At 40.5% G+C, this 27,609-nt stretch overlaps 1 protein-coding gene across 1 annotated transcript in view; it reads right to left on the bottom strand.

Moving 5' to 3' along the window:
- Positions 1-218: 218 nt before the first annotated feature.
- Positions 219-27,609, bottom strand: part of elna (elastin a) — a 40,700-nt gene continuing 13,309 nt past the window's right edge. Inside the window, exons 6-44 of the mRNA XM_029517396.1 lie at positions 18,341-18,376; positions 18,088-18,159; positions 17,149-17,175; positions 16,071-16,145; positions 15,614-15,688; positions 15,075-15,122; positions 14,892-14,954; positions 14,507-14,542; positions 14,330-14,404; positions 13,810-13,851; positions 13,628-13,714; positions 13,479-13,529; positions 13,230-13,343; positions 13,044-13,076; positions 12,701-12,883; positions 12,417-12,584; positions 12,118-12,303; positions 11,909-12,004; positions 11,618-11,749; positions 10,228-10,365; positions 9,811-9,924; positions 9,686-9,721; positions 9,156-9,206; positions 8,181-8,183; positions 8,057-8,083; positions 7,948-7,962; positions 7,807-7,836; positions 7,614-7,640; positions 7,006-7,053; positions 5,795-5,827; positions 5,642-5,710; positions 5,443-5,493; positions 5,125-5,160; positions 4,700-4,768; positions 3,805-3,843; positions 3,282-3,332; positions 2,290-2,325; positions 1,972-2,037; positions 219-1,808 (exon numbers count right to left, since the gene is read on the bottom strand). Of these exons, the coding sequence (XP_029373256.1) occupies positions 1,762-1,808; positions 1,972-2,037; positions 2,290-2,325; positions 3,282-3,332; positions 3,805-3,843; positions 4,700-4,768; positions 5,125-5,160; positions 5,443-5,493; positions 5,642-5,710; positions 5,795-5,827; positions 7,006-7,053; positions 7,614-7,640; positions 7,807-7,836; positions 7,948-7,962; positions 8,057-8,083; positions 8,181-8,183; positions 9,156-9,206; positions 9,686-9,721; positions 9,811-9,924; positions 10,228-10,365; positions 11,618-11,749; positions 11,909-12,004; positions 12,118-12,303; positions 12,417-12,584; positions 12,701-12,883; positions 13,044-13,076; positions 13,230-13,343; positions 13,479-13,529; positions 13,628-13,714; positions 13,810-13,851; positions 14,330-14,404; positions 14,507-14,542; positions 14,892-14,954; positions 15,075-15,122; positions 15,614-15,688; positions 16,071-16,145; positions 17,149-17,175; positions 18,088-18,159; positions 18,341-18,376 (2,585 nt within the window). The 3' untranslated portion in view covers positions 219-1,761. The remainder of the gene's footprint in view (positions 1,809-1,971; positions 2,038-2,289; positions 2,326-3,281; positions 3,333-3,804; positions 3,844-4,699; positions 4,769-5,124; positions 5,161-5,442; positions 5,494-5,641; positions 5,711-5,794; positions 5,828-7,005; positions 7,054-7,613; positions 7,641-7,806; positions 7,837-7,947; positions 7,963-8,056; positions 8,084-8,180; positions 8,184-9,155; positions 9,207-9,685; positions 9,722-9,810; positions 9,925-10,227; positions 10,366-11,617; positions 11,750-11,908; positions 12,005-12,117; positions 12,304-12,416; positions 12,585-12,700; positions 12,884-13,043; positions 13,077-13,229; positions 13,344-13,478; positions 13,530-13,627; positions 13,715-13,809; positions 13,852-14,329; positions 14,405-14,506; positions 14,543-14,891; positions 14,955-15,074; positions 15,123-15,613; positions 15,689-16,070; positions 16,146-17,148; positions 17,176-18,087; positions 18,160-18,340; positions 18,377-27,609) is intronic.

Here is a 27,609-nt window from a genome sequence, read left to right as displayed (position 1 = left end):
ATTTAGCCTAGTGAGCCCCCCAGGCAAGATTTGGCAGAACTGAGATATCTCAGAGCTCCCTAACAAGCAGGTCTTGGACCCTGGGGGATTTTTGCTATGGTATGTGGATTACAGGACACTCCAAGCCATGTGGTTTTCATCAACTCTCAGGACTGATGCTGCTGCTACTGCTTCTGATGCTTTTCAACAGTGAAACACAGAGAAGAGGGGAAAAAAAGATCTTTTAACAAATTTTATTTTGTTATCTAATGAAGCAAATAAAATGCCGGGATATCTGGGAACAAATCACGTGTGTCATGGAAATATAAAAGTGCAAAACCACACTGTTCCTCATTTTAAAAACAGTTTTAAATAAAGATGAAGAATATCCCATGGCACATAAAACAAGGTCTGACCAGAAAGGCTCAAAGACAGTTGTTACACAGCACCGATTAAAGTAACTTATAAGCTGGCTAGCATCAAATTAGTACAAGATACAGTACATAATTACAGAAAGAGATTTGGTCACTTGGCAACAGTGCTCATGAACCTTTGGTCAGTAAAGCCGTTTTAAAGCAGATCAAGTAAATGAAAAACAATGGGCGCTTGTGCCTCAGGTAAACCCATACTGCAGGCTCTCCCATTCAACAAAGTCTTACTCTGTATTACATCATTTAACAGTAAATAAATGCAAAAGCAAATGATCGTTCTTGTTTTATGTTCACACATTCCTGGTAACAATAAAGATATGAGTCAAAGCATGGTGCAAAAATCTTGAATAATCATGTAATGACATAAATGTAAATAACTACGGAGACTAAACATTTGAAGGAGACTAAGTCCGCTATCCTTGACTTTAGGACAGGGACACATAATCAAACATTCATACATACATAATGTACATGACAGAGTAGAATCTTTTTATTCTATCTACTTGGAATTACAATGAAAAGCTGCTTCTTTTTTTTGCAGTTTTTAAAAATCCTGTAATGAATGAAACATTTTGTTTTTGTGATTTTCCTCAGCACACTGTTCCTCAGAGCAGGAGCTGCTCTTCATACATCACATGTTTGGCAGGATTAAAAATGCTGAGACTGAACTGTGTAGCAACAAAAATCAGCAAAGTTACTGAGAGCAGATGGGTTGGCCTGAGCCCCGAATCCCGCTGCTTTATACCCAGCAGGCCTAAAAATAGCAGCTAAGAAGACAGGGAGCCAAAAACAATGCTGAGATTGGCCAGATTTCACTTGTTTTTGGACAAGCTTGGGCCAACCCAGTCCCTCTGACATGTCAGAGAGGAGATCTGCACAGCAAGGTGGGACTCTACAGGCAGATCACCTCAGTTTAGGATTAAAACCGAAGGGGACACCATTCATTAGGTCACATCGGCAGCCAATGGTTCAGACAGTCTTTTGCACAACAGTACAAACCATATGCCAAAACAATACACATACAACACACGTACAACAGATAGACATTGAAACATACATTGACACAAACACATTCTTTGTGTTTTAACTAGGCTGGTGCAGTATGGGGAGTTAAAGCTGATTAACTTGACCACATTAATGACTAAAGGCACTAACAATAACATTTGTCACATCAGAACGTTTACAAAACTCTGGGTCGGTGGGTTTGTATGAAACAGACGTCGAAGTCAAGTCAGTAAAAAACATCTTTGAACATTGTCTAATGTTGGTCTGTTTCCATATAAAATGTACATTCTCCATCATGCAGTAGCACCATAGTTTCTTGAGGTCACACTGGATCTCAAGAGATCCCCTACTTCCTCCTCCCACAGTATTTGCCCTGGCATCCTGCAACTCCACCTGCAGCAGAGATCACCACAACCATCATCAGCTAGTTAGCACACATATAAGTTCACTGTTCATACTGTAAGCATTGGAAACTAGCACCTTCACATGACCACTTGATTTTTTTAGGATTTATCTATTAATAACCTGAAAAATATAAAATCTCTGAGCTGTGTACCTCTGTAGAGATTCCCTCCTCCTGCACCAAGAAAGCCCTGCAGTGGACCGTACTTGGCTGCTTTAGCTGCAAAAGCACAGAAACAACAGATCTTAAACCAAATATGCTCTTGTAATGGACAAACTTTTGCTTATATTTAAAAAGCGATTTTAAACTAGTAAAATATAGTTATCCAAGGCATCCAAATGAGCATTCTGCCATCCAAAGAGTAGAGTTTCTGAGAGCCTACATACAGAAGTAGGTGTTGTCATTACTGACTGAACATGCCGTCCCTTAACGGTATATGGGAAAATGCGAGGACTGAGGTGCTAGAAATACCTTGTTGAGGGGTCAGTGGGGCCGGGACATATCCTCCTAGACAACATTAAAGATAAAGACAAATGAGAGTTGGTTGGAGAAGATCACGTTGACCTGGTGCTGAACAGTCTGATTCAGAGACAATCTCATTATGTTCAAGTAACCAGATTCTACATCAACAGTATCTTTTCCTTATTTGTAATTAAAACACACCAACACATCATTTCAATTGTTTTGAGATATTTTCATGTACATGTTGGTTTGTCCTGAACCGAAAGGATTGTAATAACTGAGGAAGGTAAGACTTCCTGCCAGCATGCAGCTGTTCCCCGCTTCCTTTCTTCACGCTCTCAGCTCTGATGGGTTGAGTAAAGGGTCAGTGTCAGGTGTCCTTTCATCTGTCCAGCTGTGTTACCTGACTTAAAATAATCCACCTCCTGATCCAGGACACACATGAAAAGTTGAAAAAGTACCATCTGTGCTCTCAATACTTGTGTAGATGGAGGTGAGTCTGGATGCCATACTGTAACTTCATTGGGTTTGATGTTTGGATTTCAGTAACAAGAAAAAAAAAAGTAAAAAGAAAAAGACAAACTATCACAGTACTGTAAATTATTTAAAAACCTTCTCATTAGTTGCTCTGGAATACATGCAGTACTCCAGTGGAGCACTTTGTCTTTCAAGTAGACCACCAAACATCATCCTTCTACAATCTTCCTCTTTCGCCTCAACCTCCATATGATAAATGATTCCATTCTGTTGTCTGATGGGTCATTTCCACTGATTTATTGCACAACCAATGCTCCTTAAAGGTCACGACACAGAATCTCAGTTACCACCCAATAAAAATGCAGAGTACATATATATATATATATATATATATATATATATATATATGTGTGTGTTTGTGTAATTTTGGGCTATATAAATTAATTTGAAGAATCTTCAAAGGACAGTGAAACATTTTGTGTAGACACGTGCACACAAAAAAGCCCAAAAAGCAGGACTAGTACCTGGGTAGTACTGCTGAGGGTAACCACCGCCTCTTCCATTAAGACCTGCACCTGCCAAATCGAGACGCAGTTACCAGAGATATCATGTCACACTAAACTAAATAGAAATAATAATTCTTAACTTCGTTAGGTCTTATTAAGCTTGACATGTAAATAGTGACTAAAAAACCCAGTAATTGAAAGTGACACATGCAGAGAATTTGAACTAATTTCAGTAGTAACAGTCTCTGTTGGAAAAACCATGGTGGCAAATATAAATTATTAAACCATCTGTGGGAGCATTTCACAGGGACAGACATGTCTGCGGGCGCTGGGATGAGGATTAGGGCCATGAGATCTTATGTCTGGCTTGTACAGTATCTGTGGGCTTGTGGGAAGAGGCTGCAGCTGTGTGATTAAACACATCTGATGGACAGAGGAAGGGGACAGACAGGACCAGGGACAGAACTAATGCCCATTAATGTTTATTTTCTCTGACAAAAGCATGCGGCAATGTGTAAGGAATGAACAGTGAGGTCCTCACCTGGCTGATATCCACCACCAACTCCAAGATTGCCGTAGCCTGGACAAACAAAAAGCCACCAATAATTAGAATGTGTGTTTTCCTCTGATGTACAGTAAACATGACATTTTTTATCTTCAGCTTTCTGTTTTGACATGTAGCCAGTGGCTCAGCTAAAGTCACAGTGAAAACCTCTCCCAAATTGCCCTGACAGAGGTTTGCTTTTTTAGGACAGGACTCTCCAGGGGTTTGTGTTATCTTCAAACACTCAGACTTTGATGTCGTATACAGCATTACTAGCAGCCTTCATTGGGAAATGAGTTGTTGTTTGCTCCATTTACAAACTCCTGACGGAGCTGTAATACCACAGGGATTACTGACATTTTGGCGGAGCAGAATTGTGCTACGTTTTTGCCCATACAATCAGAGGAGACACAAACAAGGCTGTAAGAAAACTAATCTTTTTTATAAGAAAACAAATGTTTCTTCAGAGTTCATCAAGTTGTGTTTAACATCAAACAGGGTGCAGTTTAATAAAATTTCATGGTCACACTGAGCAAAGTAAGACGATATGGAGAATCAAGAGAGACGATATAGCCAAGAATGGTTTGATCTGTGAATGAAATTAATGAAACTAACAAAACCTGGATGAAAATAAAGTACAGAAGAATGGATTAAGCGACGAAAAATCAAGAAATCTATTTAATTTCTTTCAAGCTTCTGCAAAATATCACACTATTGCATATGAAACAATGGGGATCCTGGTAACAGTGACATGAGCAAAAGAAAATATTTAACATTGTCTAAAGGCCTTATTATGAAATGAAAAAACTTTTGAAGACCTGCAGACACCCAGACATCACATGTGCATTGTGTTGCCCAGTGTTGTAACAGTAGCAGGGGCCAATTACATTACCTGGCTTTGGTGGTTTAGCTCCACCAGCAGCACCTCCCAGTCCAACTGCAGAGGGGTACGTCAGCCCACCTTCCACAGGACAGAAAAGAGGCTTAGTTGGGATGATGAAGACCCTGCCACAGCATACTTACGTTGCAGCTGTGTTGCTTGGGATCGTAAGCTAGTAACTCTCCAAAGAGCACAAACATTACCTCCACTGACCCACTAATAAACTCAGTGTCCAACGGATTTCTAGTTCCTGGCACTACACCCCACACGGAAACTTATCAGTAGATTGGCCAATTTTCTGAACAGGAAGTGCAATGCAATGGCATCTCCTGGCCAACTGTCACTTTGAGCAGTGGGCATAACGGTTTTTGTTTTTGTTTAAAGTCGGGGGAATATCATGTATTAATTTTGTCAGCCTCCTCTCTTTTCATACATACCCTGTCCATAACCATGATGAATTGGAATGTATCCCCCTGAATCATGATGACAGAGAAAGGTAGCATTATTTTCAGCAGGTTACCTCATCTCCTACAAATTTTTCCCGGGGGGGGGTGGCCCAAGGAGGAAATGGTCGTAATTCATAAAATATAATTTAAAGGGGAAAAAAGTCATGCTGTGGAAAAATGCAATCGTTTATTTCACTTTCAAATCTTTCCATTCTCCCACTAAGAGACACCTTCATTATGCCTGGTGTTCCTACGGTTCACAAAAATACATTGTTTTACATTTTAAGTGAAGTGTGGATGTCTTCTAACCTGTTCCTGCTGCCAGTGGGATTCCTGCTCCACCTCCTGTTCCACCAACTGCTACAATCAACAAACAAACAAACGAACAAAACACCAACACAGCAATGAGCCTGGTCATGCAAACAGCTTAAAACATCCTCAAAAAACCATAAATACACCATTTGAAGTTACTGTTTGGACACAGACACACACGCGATTTCATGCACACCTGGAGGTTTCAGAGGCTTTGCACCGGGCAGTACTCCTGTTCCAATGCCAGTCCCTGCACCATAAGGAACTACAGCAGAGAACAGAGAGAAGCAAGGTCAATGCAATTTAAACTAATTCTGTAAATGCTGAAGGGAAATTAGAGGGAACTAACCTCCATAGTTTCCACCATAGGGATATCCACCTCCTGTACCGAGGGAGTTAAAATGTTACAAGACTGAGGTACGTATGTACTGTGAATTCAGAGATTAAACAGAAGATGCTGCATTACCATGAATAAAAACTGTTCAGGTTTTAGCCTCTCCAGATACACCTTATTGTTAGATTAGCTGATACCTGGTCCAAAGTATTGTTTACACGATCATTATCCAACTGTGTGAGTTTATGAGAGTTTTTCTAATATAGCTTTAAAGGCATGAACATCAAAATGAATCCTTCTGGTTTATCGTTCAAAGCTGTTATTCGTGGCAGTCGTTCTTTCCCACTATTCTGATTTCATTAAATTCATACACATGACAGTGGTGGTTATGTCATCTTGGAAGGGTTAAATGTCTTAACAGTTAATTGAGCTGATAATGTATGTTTTCAACATTAGCGTATAATGTTTGTTAGTTTATATTATTGATCTGGAATGGCTGCTGCATGGATGTGTCTTTCCCCCTTGTGGATGATAAGACATATCTGGATATTTCACTGACTGCAGTGGACTAAATAAAATGCAATAAAAGCACCTTGGGCTTGGTGTCATGTCCATCACAGGGGAAAATAGCACAGAACAGCAAAAAATGTCCTAAAGCTGCACAAAAGTGATGATACTTCAGTCTACAGTCGAAAAATTGGGGAAAATTGTCTGATGCAGCTTTTCCTCATGTATTAGCTGCTGGCTTTATTGATTCAAACGGAGGCATTCACTGACAGAATCTGCATGGTAAGACTAATACACTAATGTCTGGTTTTAGAAAAAGATATCAAGGGCAGCCTGAATTCTCTAACAGCAAGACTGAAATGAGCACTAAAGCATTTAAGTGGCACGTCTATGGGTGACAGTAAGCTGTCTATTTATATGATTGTTAAATAAAAGTTCAAAAATGTAATTTTTATATTAATCAAGATGCTTAGATGCATACAGTTGCATAAAGAACATGCAAATGTTACACAAGAGTACCTCTGCTCTACACACACATTTATTTTCACAAGACTGAATGTTTAATGTCTATGTGTACATTTATTGCAATTATTGAACTGGTGGTACTGGAAGGTTATAATTGTTGATCAAAAACAATACATTACACAATTTGCAGTAACAAGACTGAACAAACTGAGCAAGAGTTTGCTGTTTTTAAAAAGTGTTTGCATTTTGTCTACCTGGTACGAGTGGTTTGGGTGGTTTCCCGCCTGTCCCAGCACTAACACCTGAAAACAGCAGTGTTAAGAGTTATCTTTCTCACACACTTTTCCAGACAAAATATAGTTGTTATATTTATCTTTGTCTCCACCATGTGGCCAGAAGGATGTACCATGCTGCTTTAATTAATAAAACTCAGTTTCAGGGCTGATAAAACATCATGCTGTTGATTCATCGTTAAAAGTAAAATCTAAAGGGCTGAGAATAAAAGCAAATACGGCTGATAACAGAAAACAGAAGACTAGAAGTGAAATACAAACACAGACATTTCAACTGTGAGAAAAAGGGAAGAAATAGATGTGGAGATGGTATGAGGTAAAAAAGAAGGATGTAATATCCCCAAAAAACACAAACAATGGCTGCATGTTTATTCTTACATTTGTGTGCAACAAAAAAAATGACCATCATAAAACATATTTGTTGAATTATTTTTTACATTTGTGATACCTATGAGGCATCATCATGTTGTGCATTTACACTCATACACATTAAATATTGGGTCTTACACCTCAAAGACCAAAGCAGCGCATTCAGAAGAACAGTTCAAACAGAGGTGGTTTACACTTACCGGGCTGACTTTGGCCGATTGTACCAGCTACAAACACAGGCAGGCAGTTACATCAGTTCACAGCCAATATAAAATACTGAGACAGCTTACAGATCTCACATACAAATTTACATCTGCTACAAATAAAAAAGAACACTGTAAATTGTTTAATTTCACATAGTTAGAAAAATGCAAATAAATGAATCACTCTTACTACTGGGCGGCTGTCTGACACCTATTCCACCTGTAACATATATACACAAGTCTCTTACTCATTTGTTACACATCAAAATAATAAATAGTAAATTGAGTAAATCCTTTCACGTATTTATGGCAGGATTCTTTTTATATTTACCAATACTTGTGCCAGCTGTGGAAGAAAAATGAGAACCGTCGCGTATTTACAGTCAGTACATGTACAGTTTACTTCAGTACCAAATTTAGTTCTCATGTCTTCTACTCACCACTCGGCTGAATGATTCCAGCACCAACTGAAATAACAAACAGCAGCAAAAGCCAATGAGAACAGATTGAGACATAAAGGATTCAATTATGTAGCTGCAAATGTATGCACTTAAATGAACCCACCGCCTGTTTTCACACGTCGACCACGAAAGGATGAAGTGCAAAAAAGAATTTTAAAAAGACACATTAGTCAAACTGTCAGTTCAAATATGACAAAACTCTTCTGTTATACATGACATATTAAAATGTATGTAGTGTACTATTAAAATGTAGCATAAAATATCATTATATTAAATGAGTATTTCTAACATTTTTGACAATTTTATGACTTCTTCTACTCTCAAAGGGAGTATCACAAAAAATCCCATGCTAATGCAAAGCAAGTGCAAGCATTCATATTGTCAACAAAATTCTGGAAACATCTCAGCATGAGTCTCTCACCACCATCTGAGTGTTTTCAAAAGGAGTAATTCACCATTATTAAAAAAGTACAGCTAAAATATGTTGGAAATTAATCGAGCACAGTGAGCTGTTAGTAAAAAGGAAAGGAGGGCACAAGGCAAGTATTGTTGAGAAACTGTTGACAACCTGTAGACACTACTGAAATATTGCAGTAATCGGGGGGTTGCAGGGTGTAGACAGCCTAAATCAACACCTCCTTTAACATTACAGGGGGCCGTTTCTGAAGCACAGCTGCATTGTGTAAATGGTCTTTTGTCTCGCAGATGACACAATGCCAATGGCAAAAAACGCGAAATTCAAACATTAGAACATGTGAAATGCTACGAGACATGCTGACATACTGCCTGTCTTTACAGTACCAAAGAAAAGTAGTAAAGAAGGACATTTTTAGCATACAGTTTAACTGTGGTTGTTCCACGCAATATCATGCCATTTGTGGACATCAAATATGAATACATATCGTGTTAAAGACGTACGCATATTTAAACTATTAATCCATATATAGGTTAGAGACTATTGGGAATCTAATAAAGAGTCAACAACAACCAATTGAAGGCTTCAAAAGGAAAACGCATAAAAAACAAACAACAAAAAAAAAAAAAAACAGATATTCTTCATACAAACAGCAAATCTTACTGGGCTGCGGGACCTCTGGGGCCTTGTCAGTGGCAGCAATAGGTGTGGAGTCTGTCAAAAGACAACAGGTCCCAGTTTCATCCAGTGTGCATTAAAAAGCCGCAGATTGGGAGGGACCAGACAAGGCAGAAGCTGTAAGGAGCACGTTCACGCTGCCACAGCTGGGAGGCAGTAAGCTGGAGGGGGTCAATAGCTGGTAGCACTTGAAATGACACAAGTTCTGTGGCCAGGAAATGGGTGAAGAATGTGTACAGCTGATAAATGATGGCACAGCGCTGGTACAGTAACTCCAAGGTAGAGTGTCATTGCCAAATATGAGAGGAAACGCTGAGCTGGGTTAGCTGTCTGTCTGTTTATTATGGTTGTGCAAGTTATGCTGTAGTAGTCTGAATGAACTTCTCAGGATAAAAATAAAGAAATGATGCTCGTATATTCCTTCTAATTTGCACCAGACCTGTTGTTTGACATTAAATCTTCCTCCCATTTACTGTGAATAGCTACTGCAAATACATGACACACATGAACTGTACCTGGTTGAGCAGTTCCACCAGGAATTAGATCCTTCACTGTAATGAAATGAAAGCAACAATGACAGTGAAAAACCCATAGAAAAGAAGTATCTAAGAGTACATGAAGTTGTGCTCTCATACTTTACCTGGTTTTACAGGAAAACCTGTACCACCAGGTACCACAGAACCATCTGGACCCCCACTGACAGCTGTACCTGGAGTAGCTCCTGGAACAGACAGTCCTACTCCAGTGATGCCTCCTGTGAGAAGACGACAAGAGGTTGGCAAATTGATGCCACTGTTATGCAACAGATTAAAATCTAAACATTCACAGAATCTTTTCAGTCTGCCATGAATGACAGCTGTAATGTGTCAGATGGAGCGCAGGATCAACGGGGCAGCTGTGGTGCGTTGGGAAAAGTGAAGCAATTCTGAATTGCATCAGCTATGGTCAGAGATTTTGGACAACAACCAAAAAACACAAGGTCACGGATCCAGACTGTCAACACGTCCATGTATTATCATGGAAATATACGTGTAATTTTTTGTGTGTGTTCATTTACCATATTTAGCAGCTTTTGCAGCAGCTGAGTGTTGTCCAACCCCAACTCCTGTCCCTGCAGTTCCTCCAAGTCCTAATCCCGTTCCCAGTCCTAATCCTGTTCCAGGTCCTAAACCTGTTCCAGGTCCTCCAGAAACTCCTATTTCACAGCAAGAAAGCAGGTTTTATCATTATCTGATATGATCTTAACAACAACAACAATAATAATAATAACAGTAATAATAATAATCTTACCATACTTTGGAGGTTTGATTCCAGTACCAGCTCCATAACCTGCCAGGAGGCAACATAATGTCTGTGACTGAAAATTCATCAACTCATATTCATTTATCATGACGGAAGTAGAAGGGACACTTGCATTTAACATTGCAAGTGTGTTTAACATTGTTTGCACTCACATATCCATTTAAAAACTCACCACCATAGCCAGCACCAGGCAGAATCTGACCAGCTCCTCCGGGAACTCCTCCTTGGCCTGCTCCTGGGAGAGAATAGAGATCAAGCTTTATGTATAAAAGTTTTAAAATCACATTTGTGAGAGTTGCAGATAAACAACAAATGAGATACAAGGCAAGTTTGAGTATATCATCTGGCAAGTTAATAAACTTCATGAATGTAAAAAACTGTCTTACCATATTTAGGAGGTTTCGCACCAGCTGCCAAAGCTGCAACGTGTCCAGATGGGACGAGACAAAATTTTTAGAAAACAAGCATTTCACCTCTGAGGTAATATATTTATGTTGTTTATGTGATCAGCAATTTAGTTATCTTTTTTCAATTTTCTATGTACGTGGAGCCCAGTTTTTTTTTTTTTTTATTATTTCCCAATTTTGGATGAATAAATAAACTTTTCTAGAAAAAAAATGTCTGGCCAGCTTACATCCATATCCTGGTATAAATGGGACTCCTGCTCCACCCCCACCACCACCACCACTACTTGGAATTCCTCCTGCACCACCTGGACCTTTAGCATAAAAAATTATCACATATTTTCATTTTAAACACAATTTACAATCTTTAGTCTTTTTCAGACACTTGAACAGAAATTACCATATTTCGCAGCCTTAGCAGCAGTCTTAGCAGCAGCAGCAGCGGCGGCAGCAGCAGAAGGGTATCCTCTGCCTCCAATTACTCCAGGTCCTGCTAGTCCTGCAGTGCCTCCGAGTCCGCCCGCTCCTGGCAGGGATGAAAAAATATAAAATAAACCATAGAACAGCCAGAATATTTTTTGTGAGTTTAATTATTCAGTCTAATTTTTTCACACTTCATTTGTGAATTATTTTGGAATTTTCTGCGCTAGATGTCACTTGGCTGTGCTGCCAAGAATCCAGATCTCCTCCAAGGAACCATATGAGAAGTTATAAGATTTGATGATAGTTTTACATTATTACCATATTTAGCTGCTTTGGCAGCTGCAGCAGCAGAAGGGTAACCTCCTGTTCCCAGTCCTCCTGCTCCCAGTCCTCCTGCTCCCAGTCCTCCTGCTCCCAGTCCTCCTGCTCCCAGTCCTCCTGCTCCCAGTCCTCCTGCTCCCAATCCTCCTGCTCCCAATCCTCCTGCTCCTCCCAAGCCACCAACTCCTGTGAAAAGACAATGTGCTGTAATCATTCAGCTACCAAAGTTAAACTTATAAATATATATAAATATCTATAAAATTGCTTTTCCCCTAAAAAATGTTATACCATATTTAGCAGCTTTGGCAGCAGGCGAGTATCCTCCTGGTCCAACTTGTCCTCCTGGTCCAACTTGTGCTCCTGTCCCGAGTTGACTTCCAAACCCTGGGAGCAAATTTCAAACCACACTTAAAGTTACACAGAGCCACATAATAATATCTGATGTAAACTCAGAATACTGTTGAAAAAAGTGCATATGACACCATTCATGTACAAACCATATTTTGCAGCTTTGGCAGCAGCAGAGTATCCTCCTGCACCTAAGTGCCCTCCTGTCCCAAGTTGCCCTCCTGTCCCAAGTTGGCCTCCTGTCCCAAGTTGGCCTCCTGCTCCTAGATGGCCTCCTGCTCCTAGATGGCCTCCTGCTCCTAGATGGCCTCCTGCTCCTAGATGGCCTCCTGCACCTGGGAAGGGAAGAGAAACCATAATTATGGCCATTACTTACTTCAAAATCAGTATGTATTTTTTTACGTCAGCTGAGAAAAGTAATTATGATAATTCCATTTATGCATCATACCATATTTAGCAGCTTTGGCTGCTGGAGAATACCCTCCTGTCCCGAGTTGCCCTCCTGTCCCGAGTTGCCCTCCTGTCCCAAGTTGCCCTCCTGTCCCAAGTTGCCCTCCTGTCCCAAGTTGCCCTCCTGTCCCAAGTTGCCCTCCTGTCCCAAGTTGCCCTCCTATCCCTAGCAAGAGGACAGAATCCTTAATTAGGGCTAATACTTACTTGACATTAAGTAGGTTTTATTTGTGCATGTGAATTGAGAAAAGTGTATATTATAATTTCATTTATGCATCATACCATATTTTGCAGCTTTGGCTGCTGGAGAATATCCTCCAACTCCTGGTAAACCAGGAAGTGCTCCTGGTACTCCAATGGGTGCACCTCCTGGTACTACACCGGGGACTCCAACAGGAACTCCACCTGGTACCCCGCCTGGTACCCCGCCTGGCACCCCGCCTGGCACCCCGCCTACTCTTGGTCCTGCTCATGTCAAGGGAAGACCAGTTGAAGAAACAGGTCAAGAGTGTAGTATTTAAGATGTGTTTTACGTATATGCTGAGAGAATAGATGATTTGAAAATTGTTGTTTGAGCATATTATTATACATGTTTCTTTTATATACAGCATATCACGGTTCTCACCATATACAGGAGTCTTAGACCCAGATCCATATCCTGTGGGAGAACATTTAAAGATATGAAATCATGAGATGAATCTATGGTACCAAGAATAAAGAGAAAAGGAAATACCAACTGTACAACAGTACCACAGACTTTTTCACTTTGTATTTGTATTTGTATTTTTTAGTCTTTTGATAGATGTTATACCTCCTGGCACCTGTCCTGGATACAGTCCACCAACACCACCAAGACCACCTACGCCACCAAGACCACCTACACCACCAAGACCACCAGCACCCCCGAGACCTATGCCACCCAAACCTGGGCCAGAGCACAGATACAAATATATTCATCTCCGGTGTTACACAACGTACCTCAGCATTTTTTTTTTAAATGCACACCTATGCAAACAATCACAAAATGAAGCAAATCTCTGTAAGGAATTAGGTCAATTACCGTATTTGGCAGCTTTAGCCTGAGCAGGTGTGAGACCCCCAGGCCCCACTCCTTTAGAAAGTAAAAATACATTCAGCATTTATCCAATGTTTCGTCTTTTTACCACTTTATTTCATAAGAGTTAACAGCAGTTTTGCATAAATACACACCAGTTCCAATTGGATATCCAGGTATCGAACCAGGGCCACCTTTTCCTCCTGGCAATCCAGCTCCACCAGTACCAAAGCTCCCATAAACTAAAACATAATAATGTGATGGATAAGTAAACACTAGCTTGCAATCGATGCCACAGTTATAACAACTGTTGGAAAAATTAAATAAATATTTGTACCATGTGGAAGTTTACCACCTCCAGGTTTTGCTCCATAGCCACCTGCACAGAAAAAACACGGCCTCATGAGAAGTGAGTGAAACTACATTTAACAACTGCATTTATCCTTTGAAGAGGTCAGCAAGTACAGAAAAGGTTCATTGCTGCAGGAGCAGAGTGTAATACTTTTCAACATGGTTGGTAACTGCTAGGTTTTTTTTTTAGGAGCTTCTAAGGTATTCATTGCATTACAGCACTTGGTTTAGATATACATATACAGGTAAGGGGAAATTTGATACCAGGTCACTGTAACATATTTTCATGGCTTGACACTGTGGACAGAAGTTTGGTTTGTCTTAACATTTTTAGGGCCATTTATGACCCATAACAGAAAAGGTTAGCAAGGTGCCATGAAGCTGCTTACAGGTTATCAGGCCACAAGGTGAGCAAGTTGCAACATTGCAACATCGACCAAGTTCAAGCATGTTGCTATGAACATCTGTGAACACAAGGATTGGAAATGGTTTTATTCAGCTCTCACCTTGTGCTTTGGGTGATTTGAGGGGATATCCATGAAATACACCTGGCTGCATTTGTCCACCATACCCACGGCCTCCTGTGTCAGAGGACAAACCTTTCAGCATTCATCAGATGATACCAGCCACATACCAATGTATGTATTAGTTTGTAATAAAGTCATCATGATGAATAAAGTTACCAAGTCCTTGACCGGCCCCTTGACCTCCACCTCCAACTACATAAATCACAACATCCGACAGACACATGATTGAGAAAAGACACTAGATGGTGCTACAACGATGAAACACAGCAGACAAACTAATCCACCAACAATGTCGAATATACAGTGATCTTTGACAACCATCAGCAACATCAATCTATTTTAATACCTTAATATTTAATGTACTTATTAATTTATCTCTGATTTTATGTGTTTATGTGGGGTATTGTGTATGTTGTATGTTTTGTTGCTTCTCCTCTGTAGAACTGAAGCTTTGTCTTTGTGCGCTGTATGGGTTTCCTCGTGGTGCATTCAATGACGGCAATAGAAGCTGAACATTGATGAGTAAAAAATGAAAAGTTACTTGATTTTGGATTCAGGTCAGTGCCTGTGGCAACCCCAGGTAAGACTCCACGTCCTCCAAACCCTGAAGGGGCCACAACCAGTAAACAACCCATCAAATCCCTGTGTGGCATTTATTTTCAGCATTCACATGGTGGAACAGCAGACAAACACTGCCTGAGATTGTTTGATGAAAGAGACAAACCTTTTCCTGACACAAGTCCACCTTGGTAAAGTCCAGGCACGCCAACACCTGCCATAGTCAGTGAGAGAACAGTACTGCACCACTGCTTCCACGTTGAAGTACATGAGCAGTTTATGGATGTCAACGAATTCCAACTAAAATTGAATGCTTGTGAATCATTACTGAACGCTAATACAGCGTGTCAAAGAGTGTCATCCTGCAAAAATGGTTATTCACTGGCTTTGTGTGGATACAACTAATTCTTACACTTTATCCTTTATATTACAATATGAAAGAGATATCTTGGTGTTGGAAGCTGGATTTTTTAAATTTACTTGCTAAAAACAAGGTAATTTTTTTGATAAAAAAAAAGAAAAAATTACAATGTATGTATGACAAGAACATTATCTATGCAAAGATTAAAGATTTTTCCATACTTCACAAACAATTGTCTTTCTGGCACTAAAGAACTGAGACATGCAATGGAAAGTAAGCTTAATGTGGTTTTGCTTCCATCTGAACAGCGTCCTGTCAAGAGTTTATTGTTGATTATACAAAACCTGGCACTTTGGCAGCTTTCTTTCCTGCACCAACCCCGGCCCCTCCTGGAAGGCCTGTCTGTGGAATAACAGGCACTGAGAGAAAGAACAGAAAATGTCACTTAGCTCATTGAGAGACTGACAAATATACAGTATAAAAACATTAACACGTCCAGGTGCTGAGTCCATAAAAGCGTAACTGCGATTTCTGCCTCCAAAGAACACTGTTAAAGACCACTCTTTAAAATTGTTACTTTATTACACTGGGAATAGTGTGATGTTTAGAGAGCAAATAGGCAACTTTTAAGGGAAATCGATTCCACTGTACCTGATGAGGAACCAGTTAGGGCTTAAAATGTTGTATTTAGGAAGCAGAAACCAGAGTATGACAAAAGTAAAGACTCTAGCTTAACTTTCAGTTTTTTAAAAAAAAAGAAGAAGGAAATTTAAAAAATAGGCTGAAGAATGTGCGACTTGCCTCCAGCTGGCACTGAAGCTCCAGTACCTCCAGCCCCGGGAACTCCTCCCGTCCCAAGTCCAGGTCCTCCAGCCCCTGTTCACATATTTCAGGTGTGATGTTAAATAAGGTCCACTAAATACACACTGATGAAAGTTAACCATAAATATTTCATGGTTATTACATTCCATGACCACTAGAGGGGCCTGTGATCCCTAAAAGTGATGAGCAGGTATGTGGCCTGATTCAGATTTCACCTTCCAAACAAGGAATCCAGTCCTTTGACTGACCATTCGTACTGAGAGTAGCTTATCTGACCCTACTAGTCTGTCATCACTGCATGATCAAACACAACTTGGCGAATGTTTAATCTAATCAAGGAAAGCAGCCAGCATGCATGGCATTTAGCTTGCCTCATCAAATGCCTCATTTCTTTGGCTATCCCCTCATGGAGGAAATGAGCTGTCAGCTTCACTTGTAAGGAAGCTTGGCGGCAGAATAAAACACATTCATTTGTTTGTTTAAAAGTTTTTTTCATTTTTTAATCTTAAATTCCCCATACTTTGTCAGACAGACATTGCGCACTGCCTGTAAGTATGTGGCCTGGGAGATTTGGTGAGTAAAAATTTGGCAAGGGAATGTTTTGTTTTATCTGTGCACTCTCAGAGGACCGACTTGTTATTTTGAATTTCAAGAAAAGAGTACAGGCTGATTCTAGGGACGGAGGTTTCACCATTGCCAACCAATACTTAAGAGTAGGCTCGTTGCCATAATACAGTCCTGGCCATGAGTGGACCCTGCTGAGTCCATGCTTAATCAGTGTCTAATTTAACGCAAATCATGCACACATACACAGCAGACCTTTAGGGCTCAACTGAAGTTCAAACTGTCCAAGGTTTGCAGGTATATGATAAATATGTACATGTGCTTGCCAAACAGTGTTTTTGTGCTGAGTTACCATTAATGTGAAACATTCATTTTGGCTTTCTCACAACATGCAAGCATGCTGGTCTCTCAAAGTTCTGAGAGGCTTCGTGTCAGTATTCAGTACAGTTGAAGATCACACAGTAGTCTGTTGTCAGGCCAAGAATCAGATTACCTCCTGGTAGCAGATGGCCTCCCGCACCTGTGGATCAACCAAAATATCAGCATTATCCATTGATATGAGAGATTAAGGAGTGACCATCAGGGAATGACTATCAGGAATAATCTCCTTTTTTTGTTGTTTCAACAACTTTTTTAATGACTGGACTCTAATTTTAGTAGTCTTTTAAGCTAAATAATTGTCCATCAATTTCATGACTACTTTTTTAAAGCGACAGGAAGATGGCCACTACAGCCTGTCTGAAATTAAAGTGAAAGCAGTTAAAATAAGAAAGCCTCTATCCAAATGTTACACCACTGGTATTCCACCTTGTGATGTAGAAGCCTTGGATTTTGATGCATTTCTACTGAGAGGTTGAAAGTGAGTGTAGATATTGCTTTAGCAATAAAAAAAAAGAAACCAAACAACTGAAACAAGCAAGTGGAACATAATCAGTGTCTTATGCCAACAACCAATATTCCATCATATTTGTTTGATGACCCCCAGTTTCCAGTCATCACAGTCAGTGAGGCTCCAGCTCCCCACTTTGTTTAGAAATCAAGGAAAAATAGCTCCATTGTCTGTGATCTCTTCACTTGTATTTGTATCCAATGGAGGAATCCATAAAGATGTCAGGATTCAAGCCCACTGAAAACAAATGACATGCACACACCACCTACCTTCTTATTAAAGCAAGAGGATATCTTATTTCTGTTGTATTCTAGTCTATTGATTTCTTCAGACATTTAAAAAGTGATAGGATCATCTTTCTGGTTATTGTTGTGTAAATATACTCAGAGGTATGTTCCATTCAGGGCCCTGGCTAGAATCTGGATGAAGAGAAACTCAAAATTTAATTGAACTGAAATTAAAATTAAAATTAAATATAATTTGAAAATGGAAGAAAAATAACAAATAAATAAATTAATAAATAAATAAAGGCAGAGGCTCTACCTCTTTTGCTAGCTTTCTGACCAGCTCCTGGGAAGAAACCCCCTGCTCCTCCACCATATCCCCCGTAACCACCTGTATGAAACAGAGAGGCAAAGATGAGAGTGTGTTCTGTTCATTGTACAGGAAAAAATCATATGGCATGGAATAGATCTTATTGAACCATGGACATAACTTTCTAACCTGCTGTCATGTTGCACTTATTCTTGGACAAATGACAAACTCCAGTTTGAGTTCAAGACGAACAACTACTCACCTCCCCCGAGTCCAGCAACTCCTAGGTTTCCATAACCTGGATGGCAAAGAAAATGTTGGATAGTGCAGGAATGTATTAAAGCTCAGTTAAAGCAAACAAGCACGTATGGGGAAAGGAAAAAAATATATATATTTGTAACTGTAGCAATTAACTGCGGTTAATAATAATATATTTATCAGTAAATATGCATCAATAAAACAAGCCATCAGTCAAGCGTTCATCAATACATTTTCCAGGACCTGCTGAAACTCCAAACTAAAACAAAGGCCAGCCGATGAAACATGACAAAAATCACATGTTCTTAATTTAATGTGATTGAAAACATTCACATTTATGTTTCTAGAGCCAAGTACTGGACCCACACACATGGGGAAGAGCTGAGCCCCGCTGATTAAGGAACATGATAGACATAACATGGTTGTCTTGTGCTAATGCTGTATTCTAAACAATGGAGGTAGCACTCTGTTCTTTCTGAGACAAAAAGCCCAAAACTAATCCATGGGCGGCTTGACTTGATGGATGAATAAAGCCATATCCCTCCTTGGGTCTTTGTGTGCTGCCAAAACTCCAGACTCCTTGTGTGAGAACAAGATAAGGACATGGAATACAATGTTTACCAGTTGCACGTGGACTGAGAAAGACCTTGAAGATCAAGAGCCCCATGTTTGGCATAACATTTAGCGAATACAAGTAGTAGATTGAGTAATTAATATGTGACATTATCTCTTCCATAAATCTTGGAACGTCATCATCTGCATGTTCACATTTACAAATGTGCCATTGAAAAACTTGTATTTTTTCTGAAAGACTTCTTTGCTTTTGTTTAGTTGCTCAAGTTACATAGTGTTATATAGTGAAAAGGTTAAGTTCCGACAGGAATCCATGTAATTTAATACACAATCCAATTTTGGATTGTCAGACACATCAAAGTGTGGGTTAAGCTTTCATTCCACTGAAAGTCTATAAAATTCAGCTTATGAAATGGTCAAAAAAGCATCCAAAGAAGGGATATTATTATGATAATCTCAATTTGTTGAGGACAAATACTTCAATCTTATTGCTCCTTAGACTGAAAAAAAAAAAAAAAAAAGCTGAGTTGAGTTCCCCAATCATAGACATGTCAGAAGAATGGCTGTTTCTGAAACAAGCATAAAATTTGAATGCAGCCAACAAATGTGGTGTGAGAGCAGCTCAGCACGGGAAACAAGCTGAAAATAGGAGAGACACACATGACACAAAGGTGAAAATATGGAGTCAATCCAGCGTTCCGCAGAGAGCAGGTATCATTAGTGACAGGCAAGAAGGATGTGCTGGGAGAGACGGGGAGAAAAGATGGGGAGATTCATGACCTTGGGGCACTAGCTTTGCAGAGACCTTGACAAACAGACTGCAAATTCAATGCGAGCTCAGACAGTAAGCTAAACGTCCTTGGGATAATCCATCACATTCAGATCTAGTTACTTGCTTCCTCAACGATCAGATGCTCACCTTGAAGTTATAAATGTAATCATTTCTTATATAAATCAGTCTGATCTAGAGCTCTCTTTTTTTTTCTTTGTGCTGACACAAGGAATCTGCATCATTTGTCTCCTTTTTATCGGTGAGCTCTACATATCATAAAAATGTTAAGGAATTGACAGTAGACTGACACAAAATAAATGAATTCCAACACATATGGACATATCATATCATCTGCTCTTACCTCCAAGTATCAGATGGTCTTCTAGGCCAATCTGGTATTTTTCTGAGATTTCTGAGAATCTGAGATTTTTCGTGTGAGTGCTGAAAATATACAGTGAAGTCTGCCCAACAGTGAGATAAAGTATATCACTGGGAGAGAAACACAAAGAGAAAGTGAAGACAGCCAGAATTGTGCAGACTTTAAGTAGATTCATCCGTCATCTGGCCCACCTGTGCTCACTTGTGCATGACCCAGCCTGGCCCTGGCATGGTTGCTCCAAGTCGAGCAGCACCTGCCGCATTTAGCTCAAGACAAGACGCTGACATGCGGGAATTGGCCTGAGAAAGTGTGTGTGCGTGTGTGTCTGTGAGAAAGAGAGCGAGAGAGGCCAAGAGTGTAGGCCTTGGGCAGGCGTAAGGTTTAGACAAGGAGGAAGGGAAAAGGAACAGCACTGACATCACAAGACGCTCGGAACATGAACTGCTCTCATGTGAGAAAAAACAAAACAAAAACCATACCCTGCAGTTTATGTATTTTCAGGGTCACTTTGAGAGTGGGCATGCTAACAAAATCTGTTGGGTCAGCATCCAACCACTGAAGGGAGAGAGTTTGTACAAAAGCTCTCTGTTTAGTCACATTTACACCATACTGTCCGCTCAAACAAGCATGTTTTTGTTGGACCATCATCATAACGGCATGTCAGCTCAAACAAATAGACCTGTCTCAACTCACATATTATTGGAAGTTCATACCAATGTTGTGTTTTGTTATGAACCACACACATGGAAAGTCTGTACGATGGCCCTGATATCAAATCATTGCTTTTCTTTGGTGCCGCTCCCAGTATTTAGTTGATTGCTGACAGGCTACAAGATTTCTGTACACTAAATGCAGTGGCTAATTTTTCATGGTTACCCTCAAGGCATTGCAGGAAACCCTGCAGACCACTCAAAATGCCAGCTGCCTTTGAACCTTGGACAAAGGCCCCTTAGAAAAGGTCATTACTAAAGAAGGAAGGGACAGAAACCTAATACTACACAGGAGAGGGAACTGGAGACTAAGGAAATTGGAAGGTAAGTGATGCAGTAAGGCAATGCATCATAGTTTCCTCCATTTAGATTTCTAAAAAAAAAAAAAAAAAAAAAAAAAAAAAAAGTTTGACAGAAACACAGCTTACTAGCCAGTTTCCATTCAGAAAAGACCTCTTGGTTTCACAGCTGTGCAGGGACAAGTGCACCAGCAGGTTGTTGAGGTGAAATTTGGGATGGTGTTGTAACAAATAATCAACCAGCGGCGGTGATTCATTTATGGTGACTGCTTAAGGATGAACTCAGTACACAAGTGATGCAAGTCTAGACCTCCTCCGACAAAGAAACGTTTTGTTTTCAGAGAAATACAAATGCGACATGGGAGAGGCTGCCATATTCACTACCTCCTGCTGAACTATGTCATGCGCCTTGGTGTTTAAAATGAAGACTGACGCTGGAATAAAACAGGCCAGACAGCATTGTTGGTTTTTTCAGTCACAAGTCTTGTTTTCAAACTCGGGTTGAGCACAAGTGATGGATACAATCCAGTTTGAACAGAAATATCTGGTTTCAATCTTACCACTGAAATGTCTTGCTCATTCTCCATTGGGGTTAGGTAAGGTAATCCTCTGTTTTAGACCAGAGCAATAGAAGACACATTAATCAAAATACTCTCAGCTCTCACTCTCTTTTCCGTGCCCTTGTTCTGCCTTACTCTTTATGCTTTACTCTCTTTCTTCTCCAAACTCTGGCTACAAGGTTGCGTTGACCAGACATGAGGTGTTACTGTCAGCAATCAGAGGAAGCCAAACGTGAGAAGTGAAAGACGGATTAGCTTGCTCATTTCCATCTCTTATTTCTCCACGCTCTCCCCGTTGTGAACCAGCTGGGCCTGGTGAAGGGTTTAATTTAAGAGGGTTAAGAATTCCATGGCAAAGATCCACCGAAACTGACGGCAGACGCTCTGAAAGCAGACTTTGGAGCTGGAGCTCTGGAATGTCCAGGAGATTTTTTGCAATAGGTTTCTCATTGTATTCTTCACTTTAGCACATATTTTATCAGGCGAGCTGTCGAAGAACAAATGTTTATTTACTGAAAAGCCGTGGAGAAGATAAGAAGTGACATGGCATTAATGCCGTTAACTGAATGTGGCCAGTGGATGGGTTCATGTTTAGCTAAACACTGGATCTGCTGTACAACCATCAAAAACCATAAACATACACGGAGTAAATGCTAACAGCAAGAAGCACAGCGTCATGCTGTGGCAACACAAATGCTGCTATTTTCTTTTATGTGATGGAAAATCTTGATGAAAACTTCATTCTCAGACGCTGTCTGGAGGCCCCCAGAGGATCAGCAGTTCACTGCTTTTGACAGGAAGATACTGTTCTTTGGCTGTGGCCTCACATAAATTTTCACTTTGAAAGTTAAGCTCATCATTATGCCCTTCATTGTCATGACACCACATTGTTGTCAGTATCGAATTATCACTCTGTTCCACTTCCAAGTTGGTGGATAGATTGCATTCTTAGGCGATGACGCAGGACAGTTAAATGAAAGCATAATGATGCGAGGTGATGCAGTGAGTCCAGATCGCGTGAGACAAGTGGACACACTGAAGCTCCACTTGCTTCCTCTCCCGCTCCCTCTCCCATGGCCTCCTTGCTCCATGTCACTGAGAGTTTCTCCGTGCTGTCAGTCACAGGCACCAAGCTGGGAGAACTAGTTTCACATTGGACGAATTGAGTATTTGCACAGTCACACTTCTATGTACAGATCGCTCTCCCTTGGTGGCTGGTGCATGTCAAGCCAACTTTGGCGGCAGGGCTTTTATTGTTTTCCCTTTTCTTTTTCCATGGAGTCATTGACACTATCAATGAGCAGTTCGAAAGCCCCAGCCTCCCACTGTGCCAAAGGACCCCGAGTGCAGAACTGTCAAAGCTCCTACAGACAAACAGGGAAAGGCCTCAATCTCCAACATCTTTGCTTTAAGGGCAGTGTCCAGGTCAAAGTCAGTGCAATAAAACTGGACTGCCAAACGTACATTAGTAAAGTTAGTCATTGATGTTATGGGTGGTCATTTTTTTTTTACTTTTATAGAGGTCAAGTTTCATCATACTGAAGAGGGAATGCGCTCAGTTTAACAATGTGGTAAGCACTTAGATGGATAAAGCAACTTTTAAAGGTTTTCACCAACCCACGCACCTGGGCACCAGAACACACACTATTATGTGGCATTGAGCTGTTCTTAAAACTGGCTCCAAATTGACAGTGACTGTAAAAGTCACCATTACACGTTATGTGGTTTAAAAGCACCTCCAGTTGCCAAACCAGACTGTGTTGCGGTGTGACGTCTGTGGCCGATTCCTTGGGAAATTATGGCTTACTTCAGACGCAGCTGTGTGAAGGCCATAACTGCTGCCCTTTAATTCAAATTGTGCTTATTTGTACACTACACGTTACACCATGTCCACTGAAATTGTGATGTCATCGTCTCTGCTCAAACAGAGCAGAACATATTATGTTATAAGATTTCATGTTGAACAAACATTTCTTTCTTTTTCCTGTTGCTTTAGGAGTTAAGCTGAGTTGTTTGACTTAGAGTTGGGAGTCTCCCTTATTCTACTTTTGATCCACTTCTAAAGGAATGTCACAGTTGCTCTGCCAACACTGAGCCCCTGAATAAGTCTGAAGAGTATCCCTAAACCAGAGCTCATACCATTGTCCATTTTTGTTTGGCACACTCGCTTGAAATAGGTTTGTTAAGGCATGCAGACAAGGCAGAAACACAATGAAAAGCATTGGGAAATCCAGCGAGACACAGAGCGCATGTGCTCTTAGAGCAACCAGTCCTGTAAAACTGCTCATTTGCAATCCACAACTTCCATCTTCCACATGAGAAAACTGTCAACAAATGTATTCTGTAGCCGTGGTATATAAAGCTGGCCAAATGTGTTTCCGCTCCCAGATGGTCCACATATGCATCTAACCCTGGTAGTCCACTGAATACTTTTCTGACAACTCAAGGTTGGGAAAGGAGTGTTCAACAGGATGGTCAAAATCAAAGCATGTAAATCGAAACACTGATGTTAGATTTATAGAGTTGGCCTCAAAAGCGTTTTCAAAGTCCCTCTGTCACTGTAAAGGCTACGATCATTGTGAAGTATATATGATCTTTTACAAAAGAAAACTATTTTCCATTGCCAGGAAAAGATGTCTGATATATTCTACATTACACGTACGCAGTGGCATGGCTACATGTGTTAACACATTAGGATACCGATGAAGACTAAAGAGCCAAAGTTAAGGTCATTCACAAAAACACACATCTCCACACATCATTAAATCCTTCCCAGGGTTTTGATAAATTCAGTGAAATTATTTCGAAGTACAGTCATCACCCATTCTTCAAATATCCTCTACCATTTGCGTTGCATATTTTTATGAACTACAGCAATACTCACCAAATGTGGAACAGATATACTCTGTAATCTACTTGCACAACTAATAATTTGCTGTAAATGAAAATCTGGACTCTGTTAAATCAGAAAATATCATATTAATTTCTTCGTCGGTCACAAATGCACAATCAAAGTCCTCTGACCTCACCCACTTCAGTCCACTTCTAATAATGACCATGACAAGACTGTTAAATCAGTGATCTGTCTTCATGGATTCTTAGGGGAATAAGGGAAAGGAATTTCTCCATCACTATACAAACAATCCTCTGGCTGTGCTGCCAGATGGAGCAGGATAGTAGTCCGTGCTCCAGACGTGCTGGCAAAGGAAAAATAGCAGGGGAGAGGTTGAATGAGGATGCCAATTGATGGCTAATCAGCTACCACTGCGAACATGGAATAAAACCACATGCATACTAGACACCAACGTGATTGAGAGAAGGCTGGTAAGAGGCTGAGTAGCTGTTGCTGAGTCACAGTGAAAGCATTAGTTTAACATGGAGAAGCACATCTCACAGAGAAAGTGTGTGACATGCGTGACTGATTAGACACCAGTAAAACTGATAAAGCCCTAATCTTGGTTCACTCTTATATAAATTTCTGCGATGAATTTGTGAGATTTTTGTAGACACTAACAACAACATCTGGTGAAATCATACAAGAAAAATTGTTTGGGAAGCAACAGGCCGATGTGAACAAATAAGCTTTGTTGGATATGTGAACATTGGGTGGGCTGAGTTGAGTGTGGGGGCAGTGTGGGTCTGATGAAAGTTTCCTCAGTAGACAGCTCGGGTTCCAGCACACTGAATGCTTGGCACAGAGAGTTGGTGCACGACAGATGGAGCCATCGAAAGGGGAGAGATAGGTGTACAGAAAACAGAGAACAGGCTGAACAAGCAGCACTTTGTGGCGTGTGACCGTATTCTGGAAGAGATACTCAGTGTCCCCAAATCAATGTTAGGGCATAATTTCATTATTTATATACGCTCACATTCATGAATGTTCACTCGCAGATGCTTCCAGTCCCTGACAGCTCATAGGACATGTCTGAGTTCCAGTAACAAAAAACATGTGTGCTCCTGGAGACTGACTCTCCTCCAAGCTCATCTTCCTTTGGCTGAACACTTTCATCGTCACTTCAATATATCAGTCTCCTCTCTCAGCAAACCTTCTCAGCATGTATGTTGCATGAATAAATGTGAATATGATGTTTAGTGTGTGCTGGTGAATGATGTGGTGTGCAACATACAGTATATACGATATGTTTGCATGAGTTATTGTTCCTTTCCATGCTCGTTGCTTCACACTGTCTCTTCTCTGTCCTCCCTATGTCTCCTCTGTCTCTCCACTTCTCTGCCTTTCTTCTACTCTTCCTGTTGTAGGACAACACTTCTTCAAACAATGACCCTGATGTGAACCAGATGGTTTAAGAATGAACCAAAACAATCATGTGTAAAGAAAGAGCTGGGCAGATACATACAATTTTCAAAATGGTCCAAAATTTATAGTTTCATGTGGGTGAAATGTGAACTGCATGTAAGCAAAACCTCTAAGGACTACCTTAAAGTAAGTACCAATGTCAAAAGTGTGTCAATTGTTAGTCAAAGGCTGTGAAAACTCAAACCCACGTTAATATGGTGTGTAATCATAAAGACCATCATAAACAAGTCAGTGAAACAAGTTGCTGCACTGAACGCTGTATAGAAGTTTGTCCAAGCTTGATTTTATCTTACATCTAATTGTTAGGGCCATTTTCACCATTTTATTTCATTACTTCAAATTGATGTTTATTCAGTGGAAATAAGGAGCCAAAATAAAGGGGAGGTAGGAAGTGCCGACCATGTTCACTCAGCTACTGTACAGTACCAGCTATTCAGCACACTTATTTGAAACTAAAGTAGTCTAACACAATGGCCCTGAAATAAACATTACTTTCATCACATCACTTTGGAGGCTACTTTCTGTGGTGCTTTTAGGCTTTGAAGTTCAACGTCAGGATTAGTAGAGTGCTCGTACTCATAAATGGCTGCTTGTGGGCAGAGCAGTGAAGGTCAGCTTTGTTGACGAGCTCATGGACCAGTTGAGCTGCACCACAATGTTAAAGCTGACAACTTCTGCTTTGTTTGCCTTTGGATCAACCACAAACAATAAAACTGCTACGTGAAAATGTGGGCCGGTCCCAGAGTCAGCAGCTGATGACAACTCGAGGGGAGCCCAAAATAACTTGTTGCCAGGCAACCTTCAATTTCCTTCATTTAGTCATTGCTTTTTCTTTTGTACACATGCCCCACATGCTCTGTGAGCCCTGAGACTGACTAAGAGCTGATACTGAATATAATCCTGTGCACTCTCACTGGTAATATGCAGGGATAAATATTTGAAACACATCGGTGGCGTATCGTATTTCATGCATCTATTATGATATTTAGTGAAATACTGATCTCAGTTGCTTAGAGATTCTGGCTGTTAATATGTTTTTTCATTGGTCTAAGATGGATAAGGTGTTGTCTGCCATCAGTATCAGTTTTCAGACAGTGAGGAACAGGCTGGGCAGACTGCATGTTCAGTCTGTATTGTTCAGGGTTCATTGGCAAGATAAGCATGGATACATACTGTGAGACATCCCACCCAGACACATGCTCTTGACATACACCAGACTGTTGTACTGTAATGGAGGAATAAAACCACTCTAACAGTAAATCAGTATTCTCTGTGTTTCTTGTTACCTTCCTTCACACTGCCTGAAAGTGACAAGAGGCCTTCGCAAGCCAAGTTTTTGGAACGAAACTGTGAGGATTGAATCCACCTTTGCTTAAATGAACAAAGGAAAAGAAGAACCGGTCCAAATGTTGTTCAAAGGAAGACAGTTCCTTTTCCCAGTTTTCCGCGTATTGTCAAAACAGGATGTTGACAGGCTTCACAATTTGTTTAAAATTTACAAGGTCTTGCTTGAACTACGCTGCACTTCAATGCAGTCACGCTATTCACACAGCCAGCTGCTGTTCTCCATTCCTGGCCAAGCAAGGTATGTGTCTGGACAATGCAATGTCACCATTTGGCTTTAACATAGAAGTGAAATGGAGGAATGCAGTTTTCTTGAGA

Source organism: Echeneis naucrates, chromosome 13 (genome assembly GCF_900963305.1).
Source record: "Echeneis naucrates chromosome 13, fEcheNa1.1, whole genome shotgun sequence".
NCBI classification, from domain to species: domain Eukaryota; kingdom Metazoa; phylum Chordata; class Actinopteri; order Carangiformes; family Echeneidae; genus Echeneis; species Echeneis naucrates.
This window is presented reverse-complemented; position numbering and strand designations above follow the sequence as displayed.